The sequence below is a fragment of the Pollachius pollachius genome (assembly GCF_949987615.1).
Source record: "Pollachius pollachius genome assembly, chromosome: 9".
NCBI classification, from domain to species: Eukaryota; Metazoa; Chordata; class Actinopteri; order Gadiformes; family Gadidae; genus Pollachius; species Pollachius pollachius.
In genome coordinates, this window is record NC_136942.1 from 6032371 (window position 1) to 6047640 (window position 15270).

General features: G+C 43.3%; 2 protein-coding genes across 3 annotated transcripts in view; both read left to right on the forward strand.

Annotated features, from left to right (window-relative positions):
- Positions 1 to 1025: 1025 nt before the first annotated feature.
- Positions 1026 to 9875, forward strand: hdac10 (histone deacetylase 10). Its single transcript, XM_079743181.1, has 20 exons — positions 1026 to 1332; positions 1435 to 1569; positions 1660 to 1756; positions 2340 to 2437; positions 2537 to 2641; positions 2792 to 2860; positions 4263 to 4389; positions 4749 to 4814; positions 4903 to 4962; positions 5147 to 5236; positions 5556 to 5662; positions 6167 to 6234; positions 6694 to 6985; positions 7272 to 7362; positions 7496 to 7572; positions 7789 to 7845; positions 8020 to 8101; positions 8384 to 8572; positions 9449 to 9608; positions 9748 to 9875. Exons 1-20 carry the CDS (start codon positions 1268 to 1270, stop codon positions 9780 to 9782), a joined length of 2070 nt encoding a protein of 689 aa, XP_079599307.1. The 5' UTR covers positions 1026 to 1267; the 3' UTR covers positions 9783 to 9875.
- A 464-nt stretch (positions 9876 to 10339) lies between these two features.
- The window catches only part of parvb (parvin, beta), a 14754-nt gene continuing 9823 nt past the window's right edge, over positions 10340 to 15270 (forward strand). Inside the window, exon 1 of one of the 2 annotated variants that reach the window (XM_079743184.1) lies at positions 10340 to 10597. In XM_079743184.1, the coding sequence (XP_079599310.1) occupies positions 10483 to 10597 (115 nt within the window). In that variant the 5' untranslated portion in view covers positions 10340 to 10482. Of the gene's footprint in view, positions 10598 to 14611; positions 14793 to 15270 lie in introns of those variants that run through there. The other variant, XM_079743185.1, reaches the window with a different exon arrangement.

Consider the following 15270-nt stretch of genomic DNA (forward strand, 5'->3'; position numbering starts at 1 on the left):
ACATTACAACCCTGACTCAGACATTCCTGTTGCCGTCCCGTTGGCTTTATGTGTCCCATGATGGGTTCGGTCAGAATGTACTGGAACCAAGTACTACAATATTTCAAACGAGATGTGACACACCGGAAATAGACTAAATCCCAAGTATTTAATGTTATTTTAGCATTTTTAACCCAAAATTTCACTGGTCTGGGAAATATGTTTTAAAGCCGATTGATTTATGATCTCATCTTTGTATTCTGTGTTTTATTAGTTTGATATTTGGATACCATGTCACAACATGGTTGGCTGGACGGTCCCTAGGGTCCTAGTCTCACATTGATCAACTACTAAATTTCAGTCTGAGACTGGATCTGGAAATACGAAGCCCCACATTTCATGTGATCTGTTATTATAGTGTATTGTTTTTGCTGTATTCTTGTTTAATAAAAATATTTTTAAAGATACAATTCTGAAATGTCTTTTCAATGGCAAACCTGTGTAATATTTCTTAAGAAAACAGTTATTTATATCACAACTCTATTATGAGTATGCAATTGTAATAACATGTTTTCTTTGTATGGTTTATTATGTATGTGTGCATTAACAGCTGCGTTATTTTATATGCTCATGCACTTATTTTGTCCTTAAACATTGTTTTGGTTTGCAAGCAGATTATTCCAAAACAAACAATATTGTTCTCTTAAACATTTCTAGCACATTTTTGCTTTCAGAATATTTATTTTTGTTCGCAATGCAAAACGTTTTCCACTCGACATAAAGACGCACATGCATCTATATCCAGCTGCAGAAATTTGAAATTTGCACTTCTTTCAACTCCGTTCACTTGCTGAGGCTGAAATGGCAGGTACCGGCTGTTCCAGGAGGAGAAGTAGAGTCCAGAGTTCCAGACCACGTATGGGCAGGACGCGGAAGCGGAGTTTGAATCAGCGCGCGTCTTGTTGGCGAGCATTGTGAGTGCTGAGGCTGATGTGGGATTTCTGAACGTGTCACGTGACATAACAAAGATGTCTCCGGTCAAAGTTTGATCTGCACCGATCCGCATACGGCTCCAAGATAAAACGGGGATTTCAGTGAACTTTGGTATTCAGTATAAAGTATATTTAATAGTAGATTACATTGAAGGTAACAGGCACGCAGTTGATCTTCCATGCAGAACCAATTTCGGGGGACAAAAAACTGGACTTGACTGAAAGGATTATTCTATCTATTTTACGTGTTTCCCGTGCAATAAATCGGATACTAAGTGACGCATCCAACTCATCCGATGAAGATGGGAACTGCGTTGATCTACGATGAAGAGATGACCAAATATAAACTCCTCTGGGTTGAGTGAGTACATGAGTATACACGCAATTTGGCAGTGCATCAATTTCACCTGATCAAACTGTGATCGATCCATGCATTACGTAATCTTTTGCTTTGCCCTCACAGCCCGGTGTGTAAAATCGAGGTTCCTGAGCGATTGATAGTGAGCTATGAAGCTTTGGTGAAGAGCGGTCTTGCTGATCGGTGCGTCTCCATCCCCGTACGAGAGGCAACGGAACCAGAGATCCTGTTGGCCCACAGGTTGAAGCTTACAGCCCCAAAACCCTCCTTAAACACACAGAAATATCTTGAAAATATTGTGTCATAATGTGCCTTGGGTCCATTTAACAGTGAGGAGTATCTAGAGGCTGTGAAGAAGACCCCGTTCATGCATTTGGAAGAGCTGATGACCTTCACCCAGAAGTACGGCGACGTCTACTTCCACCCGGTTAGTTAGTGTGAGAAATTGTTGAAGGAATTTATGATTTTTAAAGCCATTTCATTTTGTGGGATGGATATTAATTGATCTTTAAAGTAATTTGTATCACGTGGAGGCCGAACTGAAAGTCGATAATTAAAACATTCAAATCGTATTGCTTACTTTTAGTCAAACATGGATGAATCATTTCCCAAAAGCTTGCTTAATTATGAAAATTCACTGAGATAGTTAGGCATTAGCTAGCCTTCCCTTGGACTGAATGCCAAATTATATCTCACAGAAATTACAAATGACCCCTCCAAGGACACTCGTGGTCTCAGTTCATATAAGTTCAACAAGCACTATTTAAGTTTTATTAAAGTAGTCTAGAACATTTACAAAGCGTACAATTTATCGGCCTATGTGTAAAAGTTTAGGATAGGAGTCATTAATAGAATTATTAAAAGTTTTATTTTTATGGGATGTCTATTTGAAAAGTTTATTTTTGGACTCTTTTGTAGGTCTACTACTGTACAGTGACGAGTTGTATGAGCCCCATTCAGTACACAGATCTACCACTAGGTGGTGCTCTGACCTTATTTTACGGTTGCAGAACATCTACCACTGTGCCAAGCTGGCTGTCGGGGCCACTCTGCAGCTTGTGGACAACGTTATGACGGGGAAGGTCAGGAACGGCATGGCACTGGTCAGGTGAGATCGGGTAGTGATGGTTTATTCACATGAGCCAGTTGTTTTAAGTTTCTATGTGTCCCATTGTTTGACATGGTTCATACAATCTTTCGAATCCAGACCTCCAGGGCATCACAGTCAGTCCAGTGCCGCCAATGGGTTCTGTGTGTTCAACAATGTGGCCATCGCAGCTCAATACGCCAAAAAACACCACAAGGCAAAAAGGTGAAATGAAAAATATCCTTCCTCTTGTGCCTCTATCCAATCCTGTACTCTTCCTGTACATGCCTATGTAAAGGATACAAATACGATCCGTCCGTCTGTCTGTAGGAATAAAGCTTCCATAACTTTGTAGTGTGGTTTTGTTTGGACCAGGGTGCTGATCGTGGACTGGGATGTCCACCACGGACAAGGTGTCCAGTACTGCTTCGAGGATGACCCAAGGTGAGTGTTTTATTTGGATTGTCTTACAAACGGTCAAATCTCATCACTTAGACAAGTTAAGAGTCAGACCGTGTGTGTGAAATACCCCGGCAATATTTGGCGGGGTCCCCATCCCCCGATTGTTTCTAAATTTTCTCAATATGCAGTAGGCCTACAACATTTCAATATTTAATGAATGCAAGCAATCAGTCTATAGCCTACATGACAACACACACAAGCACACAACAATCTTTGATAATCCGATATGCTATAGTAGGCTATTCGTAAAGCAAAACTTTAGCCATTGCAGCCTCCTGCAAACAAAAAACGACAATAATTGGCCCAATCCGGCGCACTTAGAAGAGCAATCAACAACTGCATAAATGCCAGGTATAGCCTATCGGAGACTGACACGCAATCAGTGCACTTCCAAATGAGAGCCTGCAGTATGTCCGATCGTGTGACATTGTTTAGCCATCCATCTACAGAAAATACGATTAGACAGATACATCATTGAACACATACACAAAGCACATTCGTCCAACCACGGCGGATGCTGACAACATTTTACACAACAAGCCAAACATCACCACGGCAGGTGCGCTCTCTCTCTTGCGCTCTCTCTGTCTCGCTCTCGCTCGCAAGTAAACAATCACTCCAACTTCTCCAACTCCGAGGCTAGGCTGCTTCATTAAGACCACAATCAACCATAAGGCCTTCATAACAATGCAGTTTGCCGAAATCGGAAAAGACATGCACGCGCACAGCCGCACACACTCATTTTATGCACAGTGCACCCTATGTCCCAGTTCTATCATCACATTTCGGTCACTGCAAAGATTTAAAAGATAGCCTCTTACCCTAAGTTAGAATAGACCCAAGGTGTGTGAGTGATACACTCTGGTTTAGCTTTCGCTTGCTAGCCGTTTTTAGCATGACTTGTCAACATTACGTCTTTCTTCTGTTTGGCAAACATGGCTAATTTGCATACGCACACAGGACTGGCTGGCTCCGCTTGGCAAAAAAAACAACATTTGTGAATAAATGTTTTGAATTCTTAATACTGGACATGGTGAGCTTAAAAACATTTAAGTGATCATTAGTGACAATAAAATAAAATATTTTATATTTTTTCGGACAAAATTTGAGACCCCCCTCAAATTTTGCTTTTGAGGCTTTCAGGGGGTCTCATGGGTAAATCGGGGGTGGGTCGAGCCCCCCCGGACCCTCCCGTATTTCGCACACTGGTTGTAAGCTACTGAGTCCACAGATCTTTGAATTCCTTTTTATTGATATGATATTATGCAGTAAGCAGTCTAATCTCAAATCTCTCCCATAAAGATCTTAAAACAAGAGTCATCATTATATCATGCTGCATTAAGCCCGTTCACCATTCAGTTTGTACTTGGACTACATTTCCCAGTGTGCTTTACTTCTCCTGGCACCGCTATGAGCATCAGAGCTTCTGGCCCAACCTGAAGGAGTCCGACTTTGACAGTGTGGGCAGTGGGAAAGGAGCTGGATTCAATGTGAATGTGCCTTGGAACCAGGTGAGCCACAAACAACACATCCGGTTGGATTGGTTAGTCTCCTGTTGGGAAAACCTTTGTCTTTTATTGTATTGCTGTCCGTTCGTGTTTATTTGTTGTGAGGGAACCCTGGCTGGAACTATCTCACTTTTAAAGGCCAATGAAGATAACCTGAGCTCGATAAAGATAACTTGAAATGATTAACTGTTTAACCTTTTAACAAAACAAAGCAACTCTCATCCGCAGTGTACTATATCATGTCCGTAAAAAAAAGTATGTGTTGAAGATGAATTGTTATTTGTTTATTGTAAAAATAATAATACATTTAGAATTTGGTATATTTGCGTAAAGCATGTTTCATTATCTAACACCTTTTCTAGGTGGGAATGGGCAACAGTGACTATTTAGCAGTTTTTTTCCACGTCCTCCTACCTGTTGCGTATGAGGTGAGAAAATCAACCACTTTTTCACAGTTTGCTTGTTACCCCCTGAAGCCTAATGTTCAAAAGAGTTTTGTTTTGTGGTGTCCTTCAGTTTAGCCCAGACCTGGTGTTCATATGCGCTGGCTTTGACTCAGCCATCGGTGACCCTGAGGTGAGATCTTGAAACATAGTTGTGTGGTATCGTTGACATGTTAGTATCGTGGACATGTTTTACATGGTACAATACAAGGATTCATTAGCAAACTTCAATATCTTCTGTACAGTTAAAGTCTTACCAAGGCATTAAAACCATAAGACATAAAACGACCATAAAATGTTCTGTCTCTTATTTTTAGGGTCACATGTCTGCGACACCCGACATCTTCGCCCATCTCACACACCTCCTCATGAACTTAGCCGACGGCAAAGTGTGTGCCGTTCTAGAGGTCAGCGCACACTCTTCTTTTGCTTATTCAAATGTCTCCTCCTCGTCAAGAGCTCTTTTACTGTTTCCGTTCCCAACCCTTAGTTTCAAAACCTCATGTTGACTCATGTCATCCTCTAGTATTTAGTGTTAAATTCGGTTCTCATGCTGTCATGGTCTCTTGTTTCATTCTGAAACAAGATAATTTGATCGGCATTTTGTCCCTTCCGATCAACCTCTACACTCGGTTCCACACTCTCTGCCATTTCCGACAGATTGAGAAAGAGGCTGTGCTGCATTGTACTGCATTAGTGACACCCATTGTTGCTGATTTATTGCAGGGAGGGTACAACCTGACCTCTCTGGCTCAGTCGGTGTGCCAGACGGTCCAGACCTTGCTAGGTGACCCCGCGCCACGTCCGGCCCAACTCGCGGGTCCCTGTGAAAGGTATGACCTTTAACCTATCAGAGATGCCAGTTTTGCATAACGTGAATGAGAGTTTCAAACTCTGTCATTTAGGGCTGAGCGATCAATCGAATTTTGATCACGATTTCGATTTTAGCGTCAAACGATCACAATTAACATAATCACGTTTTTTTGTTTTTTGTTTTTTTTTCATGTTTTATAGAAAGGGCAGAACAGCTGGATACATACTTGTATATCATTTAGATTGGAACATTTTCTTTTTGACCATTTTGTGTATTTCTTTAAGGCAAAATTCTTAGAATTTCTCAAAGTTCTCAGTTACAAAAAAGAAATTCGGAGAGACATGCTGAATAAATAGAACATGTTTTCAAACTCAAAAATACTCGTTTGAATAATCGTGATTTCAATATTGACCAAAATAATCGTGATTATGATTTTTCCCATTATCGAGCAGTCCTACTGTCATTTTCTAAAGGTTTTAACATTTAGATGAAAACTGTTTTGTGTTTGTCTTTCCTATTTTAGTGCACTCGAGTCCATACATAGTGCCCGGTCAATTCATAAGAAGTACTGGTCCTGTCTGCAGCATGCAGGTATGTCTTCTTAACACCCACTTTCCCCCTAGTTCTTTTAGAGATAGATTATACATGTCAATATGAGAACATTTCCAGATATGCATCTAGAGTTCAGAACACTTAACTTACCTCTTCAGGTAATGTAGTCATAGGCCCACTTACTAGCCACACTTTATTACTGGCTTTAACGGTCTTCATTTCTAATTTTGTGCATGTAACCAGGAACTTGATCGAAGGGGTCATTGTGTTTCTCTGTTGTCAATTGCTTCTAACAAACAAAAAACACATTGTTGTCAAGTAAAGCAAATTTGTAAACCCCTTTATCCAAATGAGGGCCCCCAATTCAGTTGAATGTTGAATTGTCTTGCACACTTGTTTTCTCGAGCCACGCATGAAAAGCTTTTCAGTGTACACCTATAACCTATAACCCTAAGCCATTAAACCGACCATCCCCATTCCGCCCCTCGCCCTCCACAGCTACCCCCTTCCCTGAAGAGCCCAGCTCCAAGCACCGCAGGCTGGCCCAGCAGGGTGGCTCCCAGGGGCCCCAGGGCAGTGCTGGAGGGGACGCCCAGAAGGAGCCTGAGAAGGAGGAGGAGAAGGTGGAGGAGAAGGAGGAAGAGGAGATAGTGTGGCCCGAGCCTCTTCAGCGCGTCGCTCCGTCCCTCCACAGCGCTCTGCTTCTCCCCGACACCGTGGAGTGCCCGGACGGCTGCCCGCGTTTCAGCGCTGCCCACGGCCCCGGCCCCCTGGAGAGAGCTCGACTCAGGTGATTGGGGGGGCCGCAGGGTTTACCGTGGTGAAGTTGTCGACTCCCTGCGTTGGATGAAAGTGACTGCTAAAAATGACTAGATAGTACAATTGTTATTATAATAATTGTATTAATATTATTAGTAATTTATAAATGTAGCGTTTAATAAATGCATTGTTTTGGTTTGCAACTTGTATAATTGAAACGTTGGAATGGAGAACAGAATGGACGAAAACGTCTCATAGTGATCCGGTTATGTTTTCATATGTTTTCCATTGCTCATGAACGGTTTTCATTTCACTAGGAAAAACTACCTCAAAGAATCTGAGGATGAGGCTAGCGTGACGTTGCTCTACAACCTCACTGCCCTGCTCGGACAAATGGAGAAAAACGAGGTACAGCATTCGTGTGTGTAAGATGCATGAATGTATTATTATATATATACAAGTGCAATTTCCTCATAACACCCTTTTATTCTGTATCACTTATCGGACCTAAATTCCCTAATGTCACATGATCACTCACCAGATTCGTAACGGCCTGGCGTTGGTTCCGGATGTTTCCATGGCAGCCACGCTGCTGACCTCAGCATCTCTCTCCAAACGGTATGACTCAAACCTATTAAGTACTATTTTACTTATTTTTACCTACTTATTCAGGTACGTCATTGAGGTACAGGCAGGGTGTGAGAAAGTAAACACAGACGCATGTCATTAAGAAGCAGGTTCAGCCTCTTGTATCTTGGCTGCGGACATTGGGGATTGAACCCAGTACCTTTTCCATTGGTTCCATTATTTGCTGTGTGTCTGCGCTTCCCACAGGGTATTGCTGGTGTGGATGGGAGAAGGGCCAGTCCCAGCTCAAATCATAGAGGATGAGTGAGTATCTGCTCACGTTTCTTTTGATTAAGGAAAATATTTACATCCACTTAAATTGTGCTGTACTCTTAATTAAGAGGAAATGCATTTATAAACCGTAATGTATAACCCACAAAATACTCCCGTGGTAGTCAGTACTAAAAATGGGTTTCTAAGTGACGTTTTTTTCTTCAGGAAAACACTAGTGGTGCACATCGGCAGCATGGAGCCACACGAATCACAGTCCAAACACTACATCCCCATCACACTGAAGAAGGTATTTCCATCCTAGACAGATTGGCTAGGGTCATACCCTTCCTGTCACGGAAGGGCACAAGGACAAAGCATGTGTGGAATATTGAATGGGGTTCCTATGTCAGAAGTGTTTGTTCATGTGTGTGCCGCTACATGCGAGCGATGGTCCCACGTGATCCAATTTAAATCCTCGACACGTACCCCCCCCCCCCCAAACGTGTCACTCAACCCCTTATCCCCAGCTTGCGTTCCTGCCTGTTCTCCTCTGAATGTGACCGTCCCCCTGCGGTCCCCCTCTCCCCAGGGTTGCGGGGACACGGCGGGCGTCGTGCAGGCCGTGCTGGGCCTTCTGCTGCCCCTGGGCTACCAGTACGAGCCGGGTCTGGTGCTGCTGGTCCGGTCGGGGGGCTGCCAGGTGAAGGAGGGCCCCTGGCAGCAGCTCACCTGCCTGCTACAGGGGCTGGCACTGGGACACACGCTGGTACTGCTGCAGGTGAGTTCCCGGAGGGGGCACAAGGGGATGCTTGGCAGGGACCAACGGTCTCAGGAGTGACCACGACTACTGTGTACGTAGCGGTTTGCATTGATCTGCGTCACCAGTATGTTACGTTTACATTGAGGGCATTTAGCGGACACTTTTATCCAAAGCGACTTACATTTGTCGAAAGAAACGGAAAACAACAAAGTCGCTATCGGTACAGTGAGGATGTTCATAGAACCAAGTGCCAAGCACTTAGAGTTGCTAGGTTAACCCATTCCCCGTATGCAACAAAGATTGCTTGGAGAAGATGCTACACGATCCTAAGTACCATTTAAATATTTTTTTTATTGTAATATATATATTTTTTGCATTTTTTAAGTGTTTTAACTGAAACTGCGAGAACTTATGCTTTCTCGAAGCCCTCGCTCATTCATTTAGCAGACTGCTTGTTTCTGGATCACATAACATTAATTCAGAAATATGCATCTTATCCGTCCACTAATCAGCATGATTCCGACTCATCCACTATGGTCGGCGAAACCAGAGTGTGCACAGAGTGTACATTCATGTCACGCATTCCCACGCGGAAGCCATTAACTCAAGGTCCCTGCCTTAACCCGAGTACCCTTGAGCAATCTGCATAATCCCTGTTCAGTGACAAACAGCCACCATGACCGCCTGCCTGTGAAGCCCTGGATGAAGCGACTGAACTGTAATTCACCTCAAGGCCTATAGGTGGCTCACAGTGGTTGGGTGCAGAAAGGCATAGCCCACGGCCCCTTTCTGTAGCTTGTGTAGCTGATGTCTTTCTTGCCATCTTTAGTTTGACCACACCTAGTGTATCTTGTAAACATACTGTGGTTCATTCGTCATGTATTTCCTGTGTAGGAGAATGAGACGGCTCCAGTTGGCATAACGGCCTCTGGTCTCCTGGGGAACGCCGCCCCCTCTCTGGGGCCCCTGGTTGCCTCGGGGCCGGAGGATGTGGGGTCCTTTGAGAGGCTGAGACTCAGACTGCAGACCCACTGGCCCCTGCTGCAAACTACCGGTACATTCAGGGATAAAATGAATGTGGTATCAGAGAAACAGGACCTTGGTCATCACGATACAAACCCTCACTGATGAATGTGAGGGTATAAAGGAAGCACTCTTTTAATTGAAATGTTTGTTTTTGTTTTCTCAAACAGCACCGGACAAAAGGAGAAACAAAATGGACTGCTAAGAAAGTTCTACGATTCTGATTTGGATCTTTCTTAATCACGATATTAAAAAGACTGACATTTTGCACATATTTTTTCACAAATGTACTGTCTGGGATTAATAAAATACATTTTGTAACAGTGTGTTCTGCCAATTAGCAAAACAATTTAAATTTTCCCTGCTGCTATTATGCTTGTTTCCTAGGGAGATTTGGATTTTCTTCTAAAGTGTAGCTTGATTTGTACATTTCACAAAACACAAAATGTAGACATAACAATGCCACAACACAAAAAATATGACCCCTCTCAAAGGAAAATTCTTATTTAATTGTTAAAGTTGCATTGATTAGGCAGTCTACTCATCCCACTTTGGAGAAATTCTCGTTTCCTTATGGTCTTGTGATATTATCCTGTGACCTGTAGTCACATTACAGTGACGGGAGTCTTTAGGAGGGTGATCTGCTATATACCGCATCCTGCCTCTGAGCGGCGCTGTTGAGCGGTGATGAATAATGCTAATTGTTTCGCCGGCCTACGTTATTGTATGAGTGAGTCATTGTACTATATTTACTGAGCATTCTTGTCCGGTCCTTCTCTATTGTTGCCGTCTCCGGTTCTGTACTCTGCAGTGTCTTCAGTGAATCAAATCAAAGGCATTGGAGCACGTATGTTATTTTTCCAGTAGTGTTTCGGTAACGGGACGGAGTGACGTTGAAATACGCTATGTCTGGAACTCCGACTAAATCTGGGAATCCACTGATGGCCAAGATGAAAAAGGACGAATCTTTTCTGGGTAAACTAGGAGGGACGCTGGGACGAAAGAAGAAAGCTAAAGAAGGTATGTTGGTCGGATATTGGCACGGGGTTACAATGAAGCTGATAATGAATGATGCCGATCACTTTTTTTCCCTGTTGTGTGTGCTTCTCCTCATGGTGCTATAATAACATTCCTAATCAAAACGGCCAGGCCAGCAAGCGAAAAGAGAAATGCATGTGCCTATGAGTTTGCCTATATTCTCTGATTGAGAAAAGCTGTACACGTACGCTGTCCTGTCGTAGCGTCGTTAATGGAAAAGGCACATTGTCCCCCATGAGGTAATGGTCATAAATAGAGGGCTGCCAGCTGTCTGGCAGGGTGGGTTAAAGATGAAGCATACGGGGAATATTTGTGCTCAATGTGCTAGGTCTGTTACCCAAACTCTAATCACTCTAACCACCTAGTTACTGTGGGGTTCGCTATTTATTTCTAGCCCTATATAGAGCTGATAGTACTTTGTGAATGATTCAGCATATATGTTTTCAGATTATTCTGATATACTTGTCTGAGGTGGACGTCCGGGTGGACAACTGCTGCTTTGTGTGTTTGTGTGTGGGGGGGGGGGGAAACACACACACACACACACACACACGCACATGCACACGCACACTTTGACGACTGGGTTTATAGTTTGAGAGCCATGTGTTTGCTGTCATTCATGAAAGGGACCACCCCGTGCATGTTAATGACTTAAGGGCCCCCAATAGCTAAATTAATTGTGTGGAATAGTGGTCTTTAACTTTAGGAGCGCATCAGGCCTTCTAGGTCTGTACAAATCAGCAGGTGTTGTGTGTTGGACTTGGAATTGATCGATACACCAATGTTGGGTTAAATCAAACATAAAGTTACCCTTAAAGTAAACCTTTAGACTGTTGGTGCTGATTTTGGTATCAGGGGGGAAACACAGAGAAAGCACATGGTTGTGGTTTTAGTCTATCTTGGGTGTGGTGGATATTGGATAATATCTTGAGGGTCACGGTCAACTGACATTCGAGTTACAGTCTTTAGTGAACTATAATAAAATAATCCAGATATTTTTTTCGTAAAAACAGGTTTGGTTCAGTTGTTGATGCTTTTTCTTGTCTTGTACCACTAAATATAGCCTACCATTAGCCTCGGTAGTAATTATTATTATTCCATTATTTTATTTGTCTTTGACTGTCACAACAGGGCGTCTACTGAAGCCTTGTTGGGGCCTCGGACGCCCCCTGCTGGACATGTGGGCGACGATTACATGTCTTCTCTCAGTTACTTCTCTTCAAGTGTGAAGTCCAGGTCAATGTGATTCATGGCAGATATCTCTCCATTTGAGGGGTGAGGGTTAGCTTTACATTTTGACAGGGACAGTAGTATTGTAGCAACCTGTTAACAAGCCTCAGCCTGGAACTGGGGGGACTGAGCTATTGTATGTGTACTGAATAATGTCTTCATTATTGGGCTTGTAAAATGTGAAAATGCTTTGGCAGTTTCATACCACAATGTCGTCCCATAATGACGTAATTTCCAGATGAATAACTAAACAATGACCAAAGAAACACTGACTACAATAACAATACCATGCCACAATGCTTTCAAAATGGAGGCGGATGTTGTGGTGTCATGATGTAGGCCTACAAGCCCTATAGAATAGATAATAATAATATTATATAATTTAAAAATTTAAAAATTTTAAAAATGAACACTAATTACATGGAGAGCTGAACAAGGCATATATGGCATATATATATATATATTTTTCTTTTCTTTTTTCTTTTTTACATATTCTGTTAGGAGGCTAGTTAGCGGTTAGCAGTCTAATGGACAGTTTATAGGATAAACCCTACTGACAGGAACCCCACATCGAACGCAAAGCCTTTAGCTCAATTAAAATGGAAGTAAAACCTCTTATCCAAAGACCCAGTTAATAGAGAACACAGAGTAATGCATTCATATAATGTCAGCCTTTCTAAAAATGTCTCTGGAGCTTTTTGTGTCCACTGATAAACTAAGAGGAAGTGTGTCTATGTCCTCTAATCAGCCTAAGACGAGACTCATAAGTTAAGTTGACATGCAAGTCATTTTCCAAGAAGCATTATTAGAAGTCGTTTCACTCTTCCAGCAAATAGAACGCCTTTAATGATGGATATTGAGCACGGTAAGTTTTATCATTTTTTCTTCTTGCTATAAATTAACATATACCGTGATATATGATTTCACACGAATTGGGCTATTTATATTTCTATCACCAAAATGAATGACAAAATATATATTATTCATAAACAATGTGTGCATTATTCATATCTGATTCTTTATTCTTCTTTTTGGTATACTTATTGAGCAGAGGCTTCCATCCAGAGTGATGCACAGTGTATGTAATGTTCACAGATACATGTCCTTGGTTAGGTAAGGGGTTAGGTCTGTTGGAGTCTCTGGGGATTCGAACCTAGAACCCTTTGGCTAGGAGTTTACCACTAGACTGCCCTGACCCCTGACCCATTTAAACTCCAGTGAGTGGGTCCTGGCCTTCCTCCCCTGAATTCCTTCACTGCCCTCCCTGTTAAACGTGTCCCGGGACCCTCCTCCCCACTCGTTCCCCTCCCAGGTGACTCCTGGGTGTAAACATCCACCGTGTCTGGCTCCATGTCCGATAAAAACCCTACTGGGACGTGTGTCTGTCTGTCTGTCTGTCCCCCCCCCGAGGATAGTTAGGGTCTCGCATCTGCTACTGACCACAGACCGGCTGCGGTATAAATACTCAGCACTATATCTGCCAGGCTCCATCTTCTCCGTACTCTCAGCTTTATTTTTACCCCACCCTGTGTTGTATGTCACAGTAACCCCCCCCCCCCCCAGCTACAGCCAGGATCACCAGATTTCTATCTTTTTATCCGGATGTTCAATGTTTATAGTAGAAACCAGATTAAAATTGTTGTGCTTCTTCCTTAGGCGCTTTGTGTGTGTTTGTGTGGTTATGCGCTCGTGAACTTGTGTGTGTGTGTGTGTGTGTGTGTGTGTGTGTGTGTGTGTGTGTGTGTGTGTGTGTGTGCTCCTGTGTGGGTGTGTGTTTGCTTGTGCGTGTGTGTTTATCGCTATATGTGTGTGTTTGTGTGCATGTGTATCTGTGCGTGTGTGTGTACATGTGTGTGAGGTTTTGTGTGCGTGCACGTGTGTGTGTTCTTCCAGGCCGCCCATGCGGCAGGCAGTTGTTTTATGACCGAACCTGCTTGGTCTGTTTAATTGCTCTAAGTACTACAGCACACAGCTCCGCGGATGTCTGCAACGGGGGCCTGCCGGCAATTTACGATGGCGACTCGGTTCCAGGGTCACGATTGAATTTGTATAATTCTGTTAAAAGCTATAAGCATCGCAGTGCGATTGATCGTCCTGTGAAGGACCAATCAGGTTAACGGCTCCTGCATGTGCTCATTCTCAAAGCAGGGTATTATGTTGAGGAGGAACCTGACATGTTTTTAGCAACTGTGAGACAAGGGTAGATGACCAAAGGGTAAGACAAAATATCAAGTAAATACGCGCTCCATTCCTCATGGTCAAATACTATGAGGTTTTTAGAGATTGACTTCTGATATGTCCCGAAAAAAAATGTCTAGCAGGTGTATACCAGTTACGAACGCACGCACGCACGCACGCACACACGCACACACGCACACACACACACACACACAGTGTCTGTAGGTTTTTGTCTCGTGTCCTGTCCTCAGCTTGTCCAGTAGACCACATTCATTGCGTGTATTTGTGTGTGTGTGTGTGTGTGTGTGTGTGTGTGTGTGTGTGTGTGTGTTTGTTTGTGTGTGTCTGTATTCACTAAATCTCATCTACTTTAATGAGAAACGGGAAGGGAGTGAAAAGAGACAGACAGACACACACACACACACACACACACACACACACACACACACACACACACAAACATACTCCCTTCAGCTTGTAACCGGACCATAGAGGTGGAGCAGGGGAGGGTGAGTTTGTGACAGAAATACACACGTGACGACGCCCCCATAGCCACCGTTCAGACCCAACGTCTGCAGCCAACGCAGACATACACACACACACACACACACAGACACACACACACACACACGCTTTCACAGACTCCCACTCACACATACATCACCCTACGGCATTAGCTGACTTTAACTGTCCGGAGAGACCAGCAGAGCCGCGGGCTAAGCGTGGATCATGGAAGGGCTCCTGTGTGGCACTAAGAGGAAGAAGCAAGGTAGTGTTGACCTTTGGTTTTTAACAGGTTTCTGGATTATTGTTTGCGCAGAGGAACTTCAGAGAGACGATTGGGGAAGCATCAGTGGTGTGCGCTGTTACCTTATAACTGAGGTGACAGTGTCTCTGTTCAAAGCGGTTGAGAACTCGTATTGTTGTTCGTGTGAGAGAAGGACAGCGCGTCTCTCAGGGTGATTTGAGCGATGAAATGGTACTTTAAAGGCGGTCGTCAAAGGATGACACGGACTCGACGTTATATTATATTGGTGCTTTATAATATGTAGGCCTACAGTGTTAACACATAATATGAGATAAGATCATAGGTACATACATTCCAAAGTAGGTCTGGCATAGCACAGTACAGTACGGAACAGCATCATCAGATTCACTATCTCTCTCCCGGATGGATGAGTCAGGGGAAAAAGATGGACAATTATGATGAATCGGTTTCTCTACTTTAATCATAAGGGAAATGCTGA